The sequence below is a fragment of the Trachinotus anak genome, unplaced genomic scaffold (genome assembly GCF_046630095.1).
Source record: "Trachinotus anak isolate AG129_WGS33_773 ecotype Australia unplaced genomic scaffold, CSIRO_AGI_Tana_v1 ptg000003l, whole genome shotgun sequence".
Classification (NCBI taxonomy): Eukaryota; Metazoa; Chordata; class Actinopteri; order Carangiformes; family Carangidae; genus Trachinotus; species Trachinotus anak.
The window spans coordinates 4,671,519-4,689,864 of NW_027273854.1; the positions used below are offsets into that span (position 1 = coordinate 4,671,519).

At 41.3% G+C, this 18,346-nt stretch overlaps 2 protein-coding genes across 5 annotated transcripts; both read left to right on the forward strand.

Moving 5' to 3' along the window:
- Positions 1-568: 568 nt before the first annotated feature.
- Positions 569-10,463, forward strand: stard3 (StAR related lipid transfer domain containing 3). Of its 3 annotated transcripts, none has more exons than XM_071468040.1 (15): positions 569-713; positions 2,452-2,693; positions 2,778-2,855; positions 3,187-3,264; positions 3,389-3,442; positions 3,781-3,898; positions 3,986-4,087; positions 4,188-4,243; positions 4,335-4,427; positions 5,813-5,875; positions 7,474-7,569; positions 7,658-7,737; positions 7,867-7,971; positions 8,112-8,205; positions 8,490-10,463. In XM_071468040.1, exons 2-15 carry the CDS (start codon positions 2,481-2,483, stop codon positions 8,616-8,618), a joined length of 1,359 nt encoding a protein of 452 aa, XP_071324141.1. In that variant the 5' UTR covers positions 569-713; positions 2,452-2,480; the 3' UTR covers positions 8,619-10,463. The 3 variants fall into 3 exon arrangements, with proteins under 3 accessions (XP_071324141.1, XP_071324148.1, XP_071324157.1); XM_071468047.1 differs by having other exon boundaries at positions 707-973; XM_071468056.1 differs by lacking the exon at positions 569-713 and adding an exon at positions 730-881.
- A 663-nt stretch (positions 10,464-11,126) lies between these two features.
- mreg (melanoregulin) lies at positions 11,127-14,692 on the forward strand. Of its 2 annotated transcripts, none has more exons than XM_071468065.1 (6): positions 11,127-11,302; positions 11,469-11,784; positions 11,937-12,099; positions 12,437-12,527; positions 12,616-12,779; positions 13,795-14,692. In XM_071468065.1, the coding sequence occupies exons 2-6, from the start codon at positions 11,690-11,692 to the stop codon at positions 14,002-14,004; spliced, it is 723 nt and encodes a 240-aa protein (XP_071324166.1). In that variant the 5' UTR covers positions 11,127-11,302; positions 11,469-11,689; the 3' UTR covers positions 14,005-14,692. The 2 variants fall into 2 exon arrangements, with proteins under 2 accessions (XP_071324166.1, XP_071324170.1); XM_071468069.1 differs by having other exon boundaries at positions 11,148-11,302; positions 11,503-11,784.
- Positions 14,693-18,346: the final 3,654 nt, after the last annotated feature.

The following is an 18,346-nucleotide window of genomic DNA, read 5'->3' on the forward strand; positions in this document are numbered from 1 at the left end:
AGGACCCAGACCCCACTTGGAGAACCACTTCAAGTACACTGTAAAACACTGAATCAGAATCAGAATCAGAATCAGTTTTATTCCAAAGTATGTTTCCACATACAAGGAATTTGTGCTGGTGTTTGGTGCAAACAGGGACATAAATAGACTTACAGTAAAATCAAAGGTAGAATCACAAGTTAAAAATTAAAATAACATTTGGATAAAATGTTTACAACAAAGATGTGGGATATTAACAATAATAATAAAGACTTGGGGAATGTAGTGCAAAAAATATAGAATAATAGAAAATATATAAATATATTCTGTATAGATATTTACACTGTGCAATGTGCAGGAGAGTACTACATTGCATAGTATAGCTATTATAATGAAACAAAAAGGCCCACAGGTTGTAATTGATATGGTGACAACCGTAGACAAAGTAAAAAGAAAGAAGGCGTTTCATGTGTTGCTATAAGGGGATGGTAATTTTGTTGTGGTCTGAGACTAAGTTAAACTTTTAGTTTCCTTTTCTTTCTGTCTTCCACTCAAAATACATTAAAAACTTTATGAGACGCAGGGGTGTAGTTACACACGGTGGCCACTGGGGGCCGCGGTCACACGGTTCTCGCCGTGCTGAAGAGAGGCAGTGAATCATCTTGCCGCGATGTGTCGTCTTTGAATGGTCCGAACCGGAAGACTCGTTGTTCGATGATGATGCGATAAATCCAGTGAGTTTCATGCTTTAATTTGGGGGTTTCATGACATAATTGAAAACGGGGCTAAGTTGACTGTATTTTCTTGTTTCTTAGCGTCACTTCCCGTAATTGTCCGCTTGAAACATGACGTGTGTACGCTGTGTCAGTTAGCCAGTGAAACTAACTTGCACAGAGACGAAGGTGAGTTAGCTAGCTAAAGCTAACTGGGGTAGCTAAAAAATAGTTCCCCCTTTGCCCCTTCGTGTCATCTGCGCTTGTGTACAAGTATCCAGGTAAATTAGTGGAGAAGCGGTTCTGGTGATTATTTTCTGTCTGTCTTGTGTGTGTGTGTGTGTGTGTGTGTGTGTGTGTGTGTGTCTTGTGAGCAACGGTAAGTTAGCCTGCTAGCTGAGAGACAACCCCTACATAGTTGTTTGTTTATTAGCAGAAGTGAGGGGGGAGACAGGGGGGAGTCATGGGGTCTGAAACCGCTAAAACTAAAATTAATATGAGTTTTAAACCTTAAACAGAGTTCCTATGCAACCGTTTCGAGAGGTAAATAAATAAACACGGGATGACTCATGATGCATGTCGACGTTAAGTTGAAACAACTGAAACTCACTCAGTGTCTGGTTGTGGGTCACTGAGTTAACAATAGTCAGACTTGTTGTTCTGTCAAGAATCTGATGTTACAGTGCAAGCATCCTTTAATAAAGGCTCCACAACTAGTATATACTTAAAGTTATGTGTGGCTAAGTCTTAAACTGACATCAAATCTTGCATCATATTGCAGCTTCTAAAAACCTGACAGCACAAATTATTATTTATTATACATTTATTTACACAGAGAGCACTTCATTTTCTGTGTAGTCCAGATATTTGCCTCTCCTGTCATGGAGTTGACTGCTTTGCAATAACGATTTCAATAAACACTAGTTTTAATGTAATAGTATAACAGTTATCAATTTTCATCAGTTTATTTTTGTCAGTTGATTTATAAAGCACATTTAAAAACAACAAACATTGACCAAAGGGATTTACTGAGAGACTGCATTATTGGATTATTTGATTTATTATTAAAAGCAAATAAAAAGGATATAAGTAAATTAATTAAAGCATGAAATATCTGGATGAAACTATGAAAAGAAGAGCGCCGAACAGAGGACAAGATCTAATGTAACATTGCAGATGACAGATTGTGGTTCTTTGAATAGAAAGAGCGTTTTAACCACAACTGTCTACATGATGTAACAGTAAACGGAGAACTCATTTTACCATAAAATAGCATCAAATGGATGATGTGTACTTGTGGATGTAAAACCTGGTGAAATGGCCTGTGGTTGGATGTGGAAATCATGAGATTGCATGCAGAGCAGAGAGAGAATTGAAGGATATTTATGTGTCGCTGTGTTTGCTGCTCTTATCTCTTTCTAACTGTGGAAACTCTCACACAGCGAGGCGCAGGCCAGTGTGAGCTTCAGTGGAAAGTAGTTAAAAACTTGTGGACAAGAGAGGACTTGTGTGTTGTACCTTAATCAAGATTCGACAGCAGTGATAACGATCTATACTTGTTGGCTCCATGCTGCCTGTTTTTTTTTTTTTTTTTTTTTTTTTTTTTTTTTTTTTTAATTAAGATTAAAAAATCTTTTGCAACACAGATTAGGATTTTATTTTTTTATTTTGTGCATTTTCTCCTAATTTTTGCTTAATACTGAAGGACTGTGATACTAAATGAAACCAACATAGCTCACCAACTTTATCTCCCCTGTAGCAGGGGGAGTCTCCTGTCTCACCGCAGGAATGCCGGGTGGAGACTATGGGGAGCTCGGGGGCAGCCTCCCTGCCATTGCCTCCTTGAATGCCTCCTACTCTACGTCACTGTCCCTCCCTTCCCCGTACCTGTTTGTACCGCCTGCAGAGCGCAGGGTCATTTCTGACGTCCGTCGCACCTTCTGTCTCTTTGTGACCTTCGACCTGCTGTTCATCTCGCTCCTCTGGATTATTGAGCTGAATGTGAGTGTTGACTTTTTTTTTTTTTTTTTTGGCCACAGCAGTGATGCTTAAGACTCAGAGTGACTCTGATCTGTTCTCCTGCAGAACTCCAGCACAATCTGGGAGAGTTTGGAAAATGAGGTTGTCCATTATAAGTTCAGGTCTTCCTTCTTTGACATCTTTGTAAGTGGGTCAATCCAAGTCTGTTGTCTACATTTCATTTGATTTCGTTGTAGAATAATAACATTTTAGATTGTAAATCCTGATCTTATTTTGAAAGCTTTGACCTCTTGATGACCAGTCATTACGAGAAGATACTTATATTGTTATACAGCCTGATTTATAGTGTCTGAATGAGCTGGCGAGGTTGGTCACATGTCTGCATTTATTGACACATGAGGAGAAAATGTTAACATGTTAAAATGTTAAATGTTAGCCAACATGTCGGGAACATGTGATAACATAAAACGCCTGAGCTCCTTTTTTCATGTCTCTGTCTTCCTCCTTGTCTCAGCTCCTTGCTGTGTTTCGTTTCCTGTGTCTACAAGTGGGTTACGCTGCTTTTCGGTTAAAGCATTGGTGGGTCATTGCGGTAAGTGATCTTAGTCACATACACACACACACACACACACACACAGATCAAATACTGTAAAATCTCATATTTTCAGTGCTGGACATGAATGATAACAGAAATTCATATCTTCCCTCCTCTGCAGATAACCACTTTAGTGACCAGTGTCTTCCTTGTTGTCAAGGTTATCGAATCTAATGTGAGTGTCACACTTTAACTGTTGTGTGTTTATTTGTGGTGCAGGCAGATGATGGTAAAACCACTTCAGTTTTTTCACTTCTGCTTTATCTCAGTAATGTGAGCGTTTGAATGAGTTTACAGTTTTATGCACCACAGAGAATCAAAGAGTTGTTCCCCCTTGTTTGGAATCAAGTCATTTCTGTGAAACACTTTAATATAGCTGAGTAAACGTTTTATATTTAACGAAGGCAAATTAAACCAGCATAAAATGCAACTCTCACTTCTGTTGTGGATGTTTTGATTGTCTGTTTTAATGCTGTGAAGCCTCAGGATGACATAGTGTCTGTCTCTGCACAGCTCCTGTCCCAGAATGCCTTTGGCTATGTTTTGCCCATCACCTCCTTTGTGGTGGCCTGGCTGGAGACCTGGTTTCTCGACTTCAAGGTGCTGACACAGGAGGCGGATGACGAGAGGGGTGAGAGAAAGACGCTGCTCTGAAGTCTAAACAAGATTTGACAGAAATAAGTTTCTTCTTTTTTAACAGTCTCATCTTTTACCTCAGCCTACCTAGCAGTGGTGAATGCAGCCTGTGAACGCGCCCCTATGATCTACCCCCGCGCCGTTTCAGATGGACAGTTCTACTCTCCACCTGAATCTGTCGCAGGTGATGTCAGATGTCGCAGGTTTTTATTTTTACCTGGTATGTTTGTACATTTCTCATCCAAGCTACAAACTGAGCTTTGGCCCTGAACTTGTGTCTGCAGGCTCTGAAGAAGATCTGGATGAGGAGGGTCTCGGGCGCAGAGCTGTCACCGCTCAGGTACCTGCGTCAGTCTCAGAAGTCTTCGTATCAGCTTTCTTTCACCTGATGATGACTGTGACTCTCTCCTCCTTCATTTCTCTCCCCGCAGGAGAAGGAGTACGTCAGACAGGGTCGTGAGGCCATGTCTGTGGTGGAGCAGATCCTAGCCCAGGAGGAAAACTGGAAATTTGAAAAAAACAATGTGAGTGTTTGACTTTTCTTTATTGAATTTGGTTCATTCAGATGCAGGTTCAAGGACGTCTCACTGGTTTGACTTGAGCCACATTCACTCCTGGTGTCGACATGTGATGTGTATCTGGATAATGACATCTGATCCGCAGGTCTTTGCATTTACAGCTGGTTGAGATCCAATCAGGATGCGAGCCATGTGGTCTGTCTGATCCAATCATATTCTGATCCCAGTGTGTCCTGCCTGCATTTACACCTGCCGCGTTCCAGCTGTCGATTTCAGTCTCACACACATAAGTTTTAATCAGGACGGACATCTGTCTACATTGTGGATGTGAACCTGTGAATCTTTTGCAGGTTTCAAGGCTTCATTTTTTTTTACTTATGTGCACCGTGCTTATGTGCAAAACCACGGTAAATATTTGGCTGTGAGTGCTGCTAAATTGCACTTGAAACACTGATGTCGTGCTGCTTTTGCTCTGCAGTCAGTGTAGACAAAGTGTTAGACTCTTCAATCTTTGAAGCCACCAAAAGCTAAACTTTTTTTGTTTTTTGCTATAAGCCATATGAAAGGTTGAGGGTTTAATAGCAATTTAATGAATCTGAAGATGGCACTAAATTGGCCAAGTTGATTTTTCAACTACAAAAAGTCCAGTTTAGTATCTATCTTAATTACAGTTCTTTAAAAAAAAACAACAACTCTAACAAGGGGATTAGCTGTTTATGGTGAAAATATAATTCTCACATAACTATATCAGTATTGGCCTCAGATATCCAGCCTTAATCAGACTGTTTATTGATCATGAATTGTTGTGTACAGATGTTGTTAAGTGGCTGATTTCAGGGGAAGAAGTAAAGGTAAAAAATGGAAAACTATAACTCTCTGCCAGATACATCACATAATTACATATTTTCACAGTTCTTTGCTGATACGAAAAGCAGAGAAGGGATAGAGGATTCATAATCATATCTGATTGACACTGAACTCAGTCAAACCAGATATGTCAGTAACCTGCAACCACTGGAAACACCTACTGAAACCTGACTCTAGCTGTGTCACATTGTTCCCTCCAGAGCTGGTTTCAGTTCATTTACAATTCAACTAAATTCTTCTGATGCATTTTGAGAACTAAAAAAAACAGGATCTATGTTTCATCACTGTCTGATATATTTTTGTCTTGTATGATCTTTGCCTTCCTTTTTTGCTTTTTTATCTTGAAGCTCATTGTTTCTATGCTTCTTGTATGACATGTGCTATAAAGATAAACTTGACTTGACCAAAGAGTTCATTGAGTATTTTGAGGAAGTGAATAGTTTTATGGTTTTTTTTTTTTGGGGGGTTTTTTTGTCCTTGAAAATGAAAGCAAAAGATACTAACAGTCATCTGTCTCGTGTCAGGAAATGGGAGACTCTGTCTACACCCTGGAGATTCCCTTCCATGGAAAGACTTTCATTCTCAAGGTACAGCTGCCCCTTCGTGTACTCACTGTGAAACCGTGTCTAACCAGAACATCCAGTAGTGATCCAAGAGAATCATGTTTAGACTCACTATACTGTACATACAGTAGGCATCATGTGTAGAAACCTCATATATTATGTAATATGTTCTGCCTCCCTGATATTTTATTTATAAGTCTGATTTTGTGTCACATTAAAGAGCAGATCAGCTCGTACATCAGCAGCTTTCACAGTATGCTGGATCTGCGCAGCCTCCAGAGGGTACAGCGGCGACATAATCGAGACTAATGGGTGTTAAATTAAATCGGACGATAAATAGACTTCCTGGTTCTGTCACCAGCTTCAGAGGAGCTAGAGTTGTGTTACGGAAGAGTTGCTTTAGCGTGTGTCATTCCTCAGAGAGGAAGCCTTCTACATAGAGGACGCTCCGTGACTGAAGGCCGTTTGAAACGGTTTGATGCTGTAACTTGAGGAGTAATGACTGTGAATGATAAACAAAGCCTTTTTTTTTAAGCCCTAGACACACGTCTGCTTTGTTGACGAGGCCTGTGTATTGATATGTTATTGATCAACCTAACCTAAAAACTCATTTTGCTGATTGAAGAATATTTGTCTTGTTTTTTTAACTTCTAAAACAAGGAGCGAAGCAGCTGCTGCACTAAACTACCACTAGTTCTGTTTTTAAAAAAACTACTGTTTTTGCATTTCTGAAAATATAGATATACATACTTGTTATTAAAGGTCCCCTGGGGCATTTTCTTAAAAGCAAACAATCACATGTATACTCAGTTTTTCTTACCAAAGTGATGGTGTGTATCCTTGAAGGCTAACAAATGGACATTTCTGTTCTTTAAAACATTTTCACAGCCACTTCTTGAAATATATTAAATCTGGACTATTTACCTCCTAAAAGTCTTCTTCACGGCCTTTGTTGCCATTTTCTTGGCAACAAAATGACATGAAACTGATGGCAGGAATGAAAATACATCACCTGTGTGGTCGTGCATGTGTATGATATAAACAAAACAGGGACCCACACGTTAAAACATTACTCCACACCATAGCTCAGTGACGTCACCTTTTAAACTTTCTATTGGTGGATATGATTAGATACAGTACAACATGTAGAGCTACAGTCATTATAATAAGAGTGGTGTTATGAAGCTGTGGTGTGAGCCAGTAAATTGCAGTGTTACACAGGCCAGGACTGTCTCTGTGCAAATTACTGTTCCCAAGCTCATCTGCAGTTTTCCAGGATGCCTTTGAAAGTCCAGTTTGTCTTGGAACAGAGGACTCCTTCATAAGATGCAGAAGAAAACACAACCTGGTTTTCCACCAGGACAATGATCGTAAACACACGTGAGAACTGGTTTTGAAATGGCTATTACAGGCTAAAAATAGGCGTTTGAAATCCACAGCGCTGACCTCTGCCTCCGGAGATCATGTGAACAACAAAGAAAAGACTGTCTCAGAAAACCAGAAACTGTTGTTTCAGTTATTCCAGTTCAGAGAGAAAGGTTGATCTTCACATGTTTGTTTTTGTTTCTTTCTTTTTTTTAGCCTGTGATCAAACTTTCTTTTGTGTTACTGTTTTTATTCAGGCCTTTATGCAGTGTCCTGCTGAGTTCGTGTATCAGGAGGTCATTCTGCAACCAGAGAAGATGGTCCAGTGGAACAAAACAGTTTCTGTCTGCCAGGTGACAACTTGGACGACTTTTTTGTTTTTTATTGAACATTTTTCATAGCTGTGCCAAAGTCTAACAGTGGCTCCTGCCTTCTCCTCAGATCCTCCAGAGAGTTGACGACAACACTCTAGTATCATATGACGTCTCTGCCGGAGCAGCAGGGGGAGTTGTGTCTGCGAGGTAGATCAGCAGGCTTCAATATGAGGCCTTTTCTTTTTTTTTTTTTTTTTTTTTTGTATCTGTCATCTTTTCTTTCTGTCTTCTGTCCCATGCATTCATTGATTGTCTGATTGATTTTTCTTCTTTCAGGGACTTTGTAAATGTTCGACGGGTGGAGCGCAAACGAGACTGCTACCTGTCTGCTGGCATGGCAACTGAACACGATGCCAAACCTCCAAGTGGTCGCTACGTCAGGTCAGAACACGCCTCTGGCTGGGCTCTCTGTCACTGATCCAGTAAATTTGAGGATTATATTGATTTTCGTAAAAGTTCAGTTGTGTTGATTTTTTTTTTTTTTTTTAACCTCTCTGTCTTCTCTTCTGTTGACGGCTCAGGGGAGAGAACGGTCCAGGAGGATTTGTTGTCCTTAAATCCAGCAGCAACCCGTCCGTCTGCACCTTCATCTGGGTCCTCAACACAGACTTGAAGGTGAAAACATATTTCTAGTTTGAGACAAGAGGGGTCGTTCTTTCCTTTTGAGATTAATATAATTTGAATTGTCTGTATTTAGAAAATTTGCAAATAGTGACAGGATGCAGAAAAATAGAAAGAGGATAGAACAAATATGGGGTTTTAAACATGATTCAGTTGGTAATTATACAAGAGTCTATTAACAGAAATATATAAATAACAAGTGTGAGCACATGAATCACAGAAAATAAATTATAACATGAGAGGAGAAAACAATTAACAATCTCTTTTTGTCTCATCAGGGCCGCCTGCCCCGCTACCTCATCCACCAGAGCCTGGCTGCCACCATGTTTGAATTCATGTCCCATTTACGCCAACGTATCGCCGACCTGCGGCCCTCTCTCCGCTCCCACCACCACCACCACACTTAAAACAGGACAGACATCAAACTGTGCCACAGCTGGTTGGGAGGTGTCACTACTGTGTTTATTTTTATATATATATATTGAGCCCCAGAAATGGGCCTAGCCGTAGCCTTGTGATGCATCCGAGCCAACGGGATGTGCTACAGTAACTGAAAAGACTGCACTTCTCAGCATTGGAGATGTGAGACATGTGACCACACATTTCAGTCACATGAGCAGAGGAATAATGTGTTTGTCAACGACGAAGTTCCTCCTTATTCTTAAACTTCAACAATGTTGTTTTTGTTTTTTTTTAAAAGTGTGATCACAAACATGTTTTTGAGGTGGACCTGTCATTATGTCGCTCACCGCGCAATGGGAACTTTCCCTGAAGGCATCTTGTGGCAGGGTGGACTTTACTCAAACAAGAAGACTGGGATGAAGATGGAGGTGATCCTCAGTGTCTGGACATCCGTCTTACTTGTTACACAAGAACTGATGCAATGGCCTGACTGAGCCTTATCTTACTGCACACGTTGTTCGCCATTGATTTGCTGCTGCTTTTTTTTTTTTTTTTTATTTTGTCTGTGTGTTTTCATGGCAATGGCTTAAATATGTTTCTCTGGTGCATCTGCCCTGAAACAAACCCACACTTCACTGTCATATCTTCAAGAAACATAGGTAAAAGCTGTTTTCCACACATTTTATTTTCCTGAACTTCACTGTGATAGATGGGGAAAGACGTCACTTGCTGTCAAAAAGTGCCACTAGAGGGAGACGCCACTGATCCACCCAGTGAAAGCCTCTTAGTTTGACCTCATCCCCTGTCTCGGCGTGCAGTTATCTATCAGCTAACATTATTAGTTGTCAGCTTTTACTGTTTTTTTAATGCTGTGTTTGTTTTGCACTTTGAAATCGGGCAGGAGGTCAAACCAGCCGTCAAATCAGGAGTTGGTTTTAGTTTGTGTATAACTAAACTGCTCATAAATTAGGAGGCTGTGCGCTCACTTAAGTTATCTTTTGTGCCATTGACCTCAAGTGGCCTTGTGGTTTGAGGGGAAAAAAAAAAAAAAAGCTCAATAATTGTCATCAAAACTTGTTACTGTAATGATATGACATTAGCACTGGGCTCCCCCCCAAGATGTGGTGCTGAATGAGGGTAATCTATCATTTTCTCACATATGAAGCATTATGTTAGTGTTTAATCATTAATTGATATCATGTCTAGCTTATTAACCTTTAGTTTTGTTTGAAAATCTGCACCTCAGTGTTACGATGTACCTCAGAAGAAAGTCTGAAGTCTGGTTCACATTATGTGGAGTTGAACCAAAGAGAGCGAATTATTGTGCTTTTCAGTCTTGAGAAACATTCAGTCAAACTGTTCATATTTCTACAGAGCATATGTACGGCTGGAACTTTGAAGTGGTAAATGAACACATCACACTCACAGCATGGCTATGGCCTTGAGGCATTTTACTCTGTAACGATTCCTCTTCATGAAGTGCAGAACACGTGCTTATCGAGATTTACCCGGGTTCTTTGTCAGGATAATTTTTTAGCTACTTACTGTACAGAAGGAAAGGAAATGTCAGATGAAAGTTTAATTAATGATATCAACAATTTGGTGCCTTTATCACAGCAACATTTTACACATCTGCCTTTTATTTTACTGTTTGGTCAACGCTTCATACCTTCAACAAAGTTATACTGTATAAACATGAACCCTGTGTAGAGATCTTGAGTTTCCTTTATTCTGGTTTTTGAATGTATTTGTCTGTAGATCATCAAACATGTTAATTTAAAATCATCACAACTGACCAACAGTTTTTTTTATTGAGTCTTAACCAGCGTCTAATAAAATATATGAACTCATGAATGTGTTTTACATCCTTTAACTTACAGATAGAACCTGTTCATCATTAGAATCCTTGCTGTTTTTATTTTGCACATAAAATCCTACCAACATCAGATCAGTAATCTTCATTATAATACAGGTCTTTTTTTTTTTTTTTTTTTTTTTTTTAACTGACTCACAGTAGTTAGTGTCATAAACAACAGTACCCTGTGACTTCAGCTCATTACTCTTGTAAAATAACCATCACTGACCTCTAGGATTAGGCTGGAAATTGAGTGACCATCATGGTCATTATTATCCCATAACATCACATTGTTCACAATGCTTTACCAGAATTCTGCTTTTTCTTTAACAAACTTCTCAAAAAATGAAATAAACTGTATCTGTTCAGAAATTCAAAGCCATCCACAAAGAAATAAAAATTCAACCACTTTTACACAGATTCATGGTGAAAGAAATCTCAATAGCCACAAACTATAAAGTGAAATAATCCTTAAATCAATACAGCCGTGGCATACAGAGTGTGTAATCGGAGCAGCTGTTGAGAAAGAGATGTGTTGTCCTCAGGGCAAAACACAATGCTAAGGACAAGATGGAGCAGCTCACATGATTGTGCTGTGACTGTCTTCTGAGGCTGTGGGGGTATGAATATGTCTGTTTTCGAGACGATGAGAGAGTGAGCGTCTCACTGTTCTCATTGTCCTTCATGTAAGGCTGCTGAGAAGCACCAGTGCCTGGGCTGCCGTATGCCTGAGCTCCTCTACCCAGACGGGCTCTGGCCAATGATCTGGAGGACGAACCTCTACTGGACGTGGAGCTGTGGTGGGGTCCTGGAAAATGGGAAGCTGAAAATTAGGTAGAGTTTAGGAATCAGTCACCTTTGTATCTATTTTTTTAAATTTTTTTTTTTTTGAGCTGTTGTTCTTTCTGATCATTTTTACCAGAAGTTAGCAGACCATGTAAATGTTGTAACAGCTACCTTTTCTTACTTTGCCAAATGTTTTTTTTTTAAATACATATAGGGTGTGAATAAGGTCCCCTTTCTCTTCAGAGTAGCATTTCTCCAGATCATCTTCAGGGACGCTGTGGAGCTAAAGCAAGCCAGCTGAGTGCACACATATCAGGCCAGACTCAGCACTGGAGTCCCCTTCTCTACTGAAGAACCAGGAAAGTGAAACACAACTTCCCCCTGGATTACCTGACACTGTGAACACCTGCTGCACAGTGACTCTGTTCTTAATAGATGGGTTCAGCCTTTAAGAGGTTCTGCATGCAGTTCTGCTGCTGCTGCTGCACCGGTGATGAAGACGATGAGGATGAGAAGCAGCCATTAGTACCGTAAGAGACAGACCAGACCAGAAAAGTTCTGCACCACATTTTGCTTTAATAGTATTATTGTTGTTATCATCACAGTAATAGTGATGTGCTGTGATTAATCATTGTATGAATGTGTAATAACTGTGTTTGTGTGCGTTGGCTGAACCACACAGTCAAGACCCTTTGGAGTATTTTAACCGTGAAGTCCAGAAGCGTCGTGATGAGGAGACCAACCTGTGGAGTACGCCGGGAGACCCCAGCCACTCTGAGAGAGATGATGACCGGACCCTTTATACTCTGCTCCAGGCCAGGAACAAGACCCGCATGGGATCCACGGTACGTGAGGGAGACTTTACCAGAAACAGAGTCGTATTAACCTAAGGCTTAAACAGAGGACACAGGAGCTGCACAGAGCTCCAGGTGAAGCTGACAGGTGGAGAAAGGGCTGAATTTATTCATTTAAGGTGCAAAAGTGTCAAATAATTGCAAAAGACAGAAAACATTAATGATAAGTTATTGTGATTGGTTATTTAAACCAGTTATGAGTCAGCAGGACGATGACTAGAGGATCAAATTAAATTAAATGAGTAGTTTATGTTAGAGGAAGTCGACAAGAAATGACACAAAGCTGAAAGAAAATAGTTCTTAAAAGCTTTGTCCTTTTCTTGTTGAGGGTTATCGCCGTCTGAGCGTCGACATCGAGGCCATGAGAGACACCCGCCGAGAGGTCAGAGACAAGTGGAAGCAGATTCTGGAGAACCTGGGTAAGGCTGGACAGATGAGATGAGATGCGAGGCACTGTGTCACCTTGTGTGTGGAGGGTACCAGAGATGGTTTTGTCTTCTTCCCCAGGTTTCATGGCAGAGGCAGACTCGCTGCTGACAGTGTCTGCCGGTGCCTCACATGACCGCATGCGTAATGCCCCGGCAGCACGTGCCCTTCTCCACACGCTCCACTCCGAGACCTCCATCTTCAACAGCAGAGAACCGCCACCAGAGAGATATCTGTTCATCCTGGTGAGGGCAGAGATCTGTCAACTGTGAACCAAGTGAGAGTGTCCCTGCTGTGACCTGGAGCTTCGGGGTTAAAAAACACCCTCAGGTGGTTGTGAGACGTATCACTCATGCTGGACGTGCTAACGTATCCCAGCATCACATGATTTTACCCAGTCCTGTGCTCCAGGCCGCAGTGAGAGGTACTTTCCTCTACCTCTATGAAGCAGAGTAACACTTGCAGTGCTGTGGTCACCAGTGGAAAACAACTCTAGATGCTGCCTCCTTCCAGACCAGATATGTCATAACAAGTTTGTCCCACCACAAACACGACTTCAAAATGAGTAATTTTCTGCCTGAATTTTATGGTCTTTTCTTAACTGTGAGGTAAGAGGCATGAACTCAGGATGAACCTACGGTGAATCCTCTTTAGAGGGGGAGGACAGATCCAGCCCAGTGCACAGCAGTCATTGAAGCACTGACAATTTTTACTCAAGTAAAAGTATCAGTTTAAAAATATATACTTATAATATAAATGTATATATACTCCTTTACAAGTAAAATGCCTGCAGTTAAAAGTACAAAATATTACCAGCAGAATGTACTTAAAGTATCAAAATTAAAAGTAAAATGTCCCACTGGATGATGTATTATTATATATTTCATTGTAAGATTTTTTGAGTTGAAGCTGTAGCTTATACTTTTATTATAAAGTAGTTCAGGGTGTTTCCCAAACTGGGGGGCAGGCTCCTTCTAAGGGTCATAAGATAAATCTGAGGGGTCGTGAGAGGATTAATTGGGTAGTGAAGGAGAATACACAAAGTTTGTCTTTTTGCAGTTTTCACAGTAGTTAAAAGTACATGATCATACTCCTTTATAACTGGATATGTTTTACCCTAACTAAATGTAGTACGAGCATGTAGGAGAGTTCTTTCTGCACTTACAAACAAAACTTCAGTTAAAAAAAAAACAAAACACTACCCTTTATTCTGACAATAATCACACTCACAGTTTCCTTCTCCCCCCCACCTCTTCACAGGATCGTCTCCTGTATCTTGATATAGCTGAAGATTTTTTAGCAAAGGCAAAGCGTTTCTATCCGCCGAAGGACGACTCTGACGAGGAGACGACAGGCCTCAACATAAACCTGCCGCTGCTGCTGGCCAGGGTGGAGGCCATGAATGGAGGAGGCGATGAAGAAGAGGATGACAGCGAAAGATCAGATGGAGACTTGAGTGACAGGTCCTAAGGTCTCGTGGCTGTAATAATAAAAGACACAAGGCAGGGGGCAGTAGTCATCAACCCTCCAGACCTGGATGAATGGCTGCTCTCTGCAAGTGTCTGATGCCTCATACAGTGTTGCTGCAGCTTCTTGGAAGTTTTAGGCTGAAGAATTTTTCCTTTCTACCCCAACTGCACAGCTTGACTCTTACTGTGTGTTGTCTGGTCAAAATCTAAAAGGATTTAGCAGGTGAATATTGCAAAAGTGTGAACTGTGTATGTGTTTTTTTTGGGTTTTTTTTCCTGTTTTATCAAAGTTCCTAGCCTGTTTATTGTTCAGCTGTTGTGAACCTTCAGGGTAGCAATGTTCCTTTGAGCGGACCCTCTTTATATTTTGTCCTATGATTATCAGCACTCATTTCCTCCAATCACATGATTGGTAACAACACTGAAAAAACAGCCCCGTATTAGTAATCCTTTTAACTGATTAAAGTCTGCAGTGTTTGTTTCAAATATTTCTTAAAAAAGCAGATGGAAACAGCGTAGTGAGAGCAGTATGTTGAACTTTTAACGTGTGTGTGACTTTCAGGGGATGTGAGCATGTTTTTTTTTTTCTCCTCCAGCAATTTGCTGAAAATGTGAAAGATTTCTAAACTGGTGGAAGTTTGTGTCTGTGTTACGGTGCAGTTCATGATTAAATAAAGTTGCAGCCTAAAGCCTGTTGTGTGCACAGTGTTGGTATGATGTCTTCCGTTCAGCTGCCTCGTGTGAAGGAATATGAGTTTCCACAATTACTGATATGACAAAGAATAACAGAGGAATTTGCACAGCTTTTGGCAGTCCCAAACTTATATATATTATTATATAAACTTAAAGATAGAATTTGCTATATGGAAGTCAAATGAGAACCGGGCAGTGATTCCACGGAAACTGTGGAGCAACATTCCTGTGAAGTGGAATACAAGTGTGTTCTTCAGGCTGATCCCGTGCCCTCACGTGGCCTGCCGCCTGTGTACCCTGGCTGGCTCACACTCCGAAGCCACAGACATGGCACAAATCCTGGCCTGGTGCGGCCTGTCCGGCATCTGACCATCCCTCTGAGACCTGACCAGACGCTGGGTTGAAAGATAGATGGGTGATGGAGTTTAGTGGTCAGCTGGATGTTGTTGTTGTTGTTGTTATGTAAGAGAGACACGCTGGCGAGGCACATGGCACCAGCCTGCTGGCAGCACTGGCACACGGACATAATGCCAGTGCTGCTCTGTGGCGCTGGATAGAGTTAAGCTGTAGATTTTGTGCTAATGTGTGTGTCCACACATGAATCAACAGAAAGTTAAAAACTTCCCCTCAGATTCTTCTTTGTGTCAGCACTTTGTGTCAGGTTGACCTGCGTAGGACGCTCCGCTCTGTCCTCCCAAATTCACTCATCTGTCACAAAAAAAAAAAAAAATTCAACTTACATCCAGCAAACTTTCACTCACAATATTTTATCTTATTTACCATCTCCTGACAGGCCTGGGCTTCATCCTGCAATTGCCCTTCTCCTCCCTCCCTCGCCCCCTCCCACTCCACATCTCTTTCTCAGTGACAGCTCATTTAAATGTCACTTCCCGGCAGCTGCGGCAGTGTTGTTATGCAACACAAAGTTCTCCCTGGCCGGGCCTAGTGTGGCGTGGGGGGGGGTGAAGAGGAAGCATGGAGGTCGGGGGGAGCAGGGAGGGCGTGACCACTGTGATAGGGCTCACCTCATCACTGTTCACCTTTACAGACCCTCCACATCCCCGACTTCATTAGCATAGCATGACTCACCCAAAAACAGCTAAGAGGTGAAAACCGCCTGGTTTCCGCTTGCAGCTGCAGCAGGTGAACGTCCAAATTATTACAGAAACAGATTAAAGGCATCAGTCTGTGTACTAGTTTAAAACCCCACTGCTCAGCGGCAAGTTGATTTTAAAGAGATATGATCTCAATGCATAGTGACTTACTAGGTTTCTGAATTGGTATTTCATGGTTGCCATGGTGTCATAACATGACTGAACGCATGACCGCAGGGATGCCTACGGTGCTCTTGCCCTCTTTTCTCTCTGATAGTGGGCAATATTTTGCATATGCAATGCCACTCTGCTGAGAAATCGCAGGGAGGAAACTGAAATACTGATGTATTTGTAAAGCAGAAGGAAAAAAGCACTTCAGTGTTGCATGATGTGTACAGGACATTAATAATTGCTGACCAAATTATGAGCAATGGAACAAGTTTCTCTCCAAACATGTTTTAAAATAGGTAAAATACTGTGATAAATATTTTGTCTAATGTGGTTTGACCACGTAAAAAGTGACAAAAAAAATCAAAAATTGGGGTTTTAAGCACATCCACTCTTACTTCCTCATTGAAAAATGAGGATCCGGCTGTATGCCCCGCCCACCACCGCTGCTCGCTGGGTTGACAGGTGAAACTTATCAAGGTGATTAGTGAGGAAACATCTGAGAGACTCAGCCACACGTTTGAGCCTCAGTCAGACCCAGACTCAGGAGTTTTTTGGGGAGTTTGTTGTGACCAAAATTGGCAACTAGAAGACGAATCAGAACGGTAAGTTTAATTAATTGATTATATTGTTTGTTAGCTTGTAACTGGCAGTGGCTGACACAGTGTTAGTGACTGTGCTAATGCAAACTCTCGCTCTCTGTACTGACAAGGTTTCGGTGACTGGTGAAGGAGCAGAGATGGTTAACAAAGAAAGACTCAGCTACATGTTTGAGCCTCAGTCAGATCCGGACACAGATGAGGAGTGTGTTGTGCACCAAAATCGGCGACGAGCAGAGGTATCACAGTTAGCGTAGTTAGCATCTTTTATTTGTTTATGCTATTTGTTAGCTTGTAACTGGCAGTGGCTGACACTGTGGCTGTACGAATGCAAACTGTGCCCTCTGCACTGACAGTGTTTTGGGTTTATTTTGTCCCATCCCTCGTCCACAAGTTGATGGGATTGTATATGACGTATGAAACCCTGGCTGTCTGAATCTGTTTTTATGAAACTGTCATTGGTTCACTGTAGGTCCAAGGTGGAAATACTCAGTCTTGGTGTCGACTGCTTACTTCACTCATGATACTTCTTGTATTATATAAAAAGCATAATATGAACATTAACAATGTTAAAACATTGACAGAGGGGGTCTTTAATAAATGATGTATAAATATAATTGTATCCAGATATAAGAGTTTGTAATGTGTCTGTCAACAACTATAAGTCCTGTGGATATCCATAAGTGGAGGTTGGTGTGGAATCAGATGATGAATAACAACATAATAAAACAACTAAATTATGATTTAATATCATAATTTGGTGCCGATTTAGCAGCCTGTATAATTCAGCCATGACTCCACGTGCCACTAATGTAAAATACTTTTAAAGACAGTGTGAGTGATCAGCTTCCTGTCACTGTGGATATCATCCTTGTGATTCTGATGCATCCGATACATGCTATCCGATGATACCAGTACCTGATGTGGATGAGTGAGTCAGAGGCAGGGACTGGTAGTAACATCACACCAGCAGACAACTGTCAGAGGTGAATGTTTGGGTACTTGTCCGTATGTGTGTGTGTGTGTGTGTGTGTGTGTGTGTGTGTGTGTGTGTGTACTTTAGTCTGTAACCTGAGCTGATTATGGCTTGCGTGTTGCTCTGTCACCGCAGTAATGAATCATCAGGGATGGAGTTCTCGCCACTGCTGTGAGGCAGTGCACTGTAATGGCATCTAATGAGGGGGTCTGGATGTTGTCACAAAGCGCAGCTGTTGTAGAAACTCCTTATATTATATCCTGTATTGTGAATAAAAAGTCAGCAGGACATGATGAAGCCGCTCCACTAAGTTCCCTGACTTTTCACCTTTTATCTCCAAGTGACAGATGTGTTATTCCTCATCCATGTATAGGCCTGAAATGACTTTTGTGTATGAAGAACAGCTGCTTTACCGTTATCTTTCCACATTAGCGAGGTGTCACTTGTAGCATCATGTACATCAAGACCAAAACCTTGTTAAGATTCCTCTCCAGCGACTGAACCTGTTGTGTGTGCCTGTTTACATTCTTATATAATCAGAGTGTCTCCATGACACTGTTCCCTCTAAGACACTACGATCACAGCTGAAGTGGAAAATGTTGGGCTGAGTGATTACAGAGGTGACGGTGCATACAATTTGAGAATCAGGGGATTTTCAGCCCAATTACCCTTAACCCCTCCTCAGAGTGGCTTCCAGCTCTCAGGGAGGGAAACATGGAACACTTGGTGTCGGATGTCACTGCGCACTGATTGTAGAGTGACAACATGGATCAGAAATAGCAACAGGACGTCTATAAAAGATGTGGACAGACC

Coding starts and splice junctions, on each gene's coding strand:
- mreg (XM_071468065.1), top strand. CDS start 11,690: ATGGGTTCAGCCTTTAAGAGGTTCTGCATGCAGTTCTGCTGCTGCTGC. Junction 11,785..11,936: donor GAGAAGCAGCCATTAGTACC/GTAAGAGACAGA, acceptor TGAACCACACAG/TCAAGACCCTTTGGAGTATT. Junction 12,528..12,615: donor GCAGATTCTGGAGAACCTGG/GTAAGGCTGGAC, acceptor CTTCTTCCCCAG/GTTTCATGGCAGAGGCAGAC.
- stard3 (XM_071468040.1), top strand. CDS start 2,481: ATGCCGGGTGGAGACTATGGGGAGCTCGGGGGCAGCCTCCCTGCCATT. Junction 3,265..3,388: donor AGCATTGGTGGGTCATTGCG/GTAAGTGATCTT, acceptor CCTCCTCTGCAG/ATAACCACTTTAGTGACCAG. Junction 7,570..7,657: donor AAACAGTTTCTGTCTGCCAG/GTGACAACTTGG, acceptor CCTTCTCCTCAG/ATCCTCCAGAGAGTTGACGA.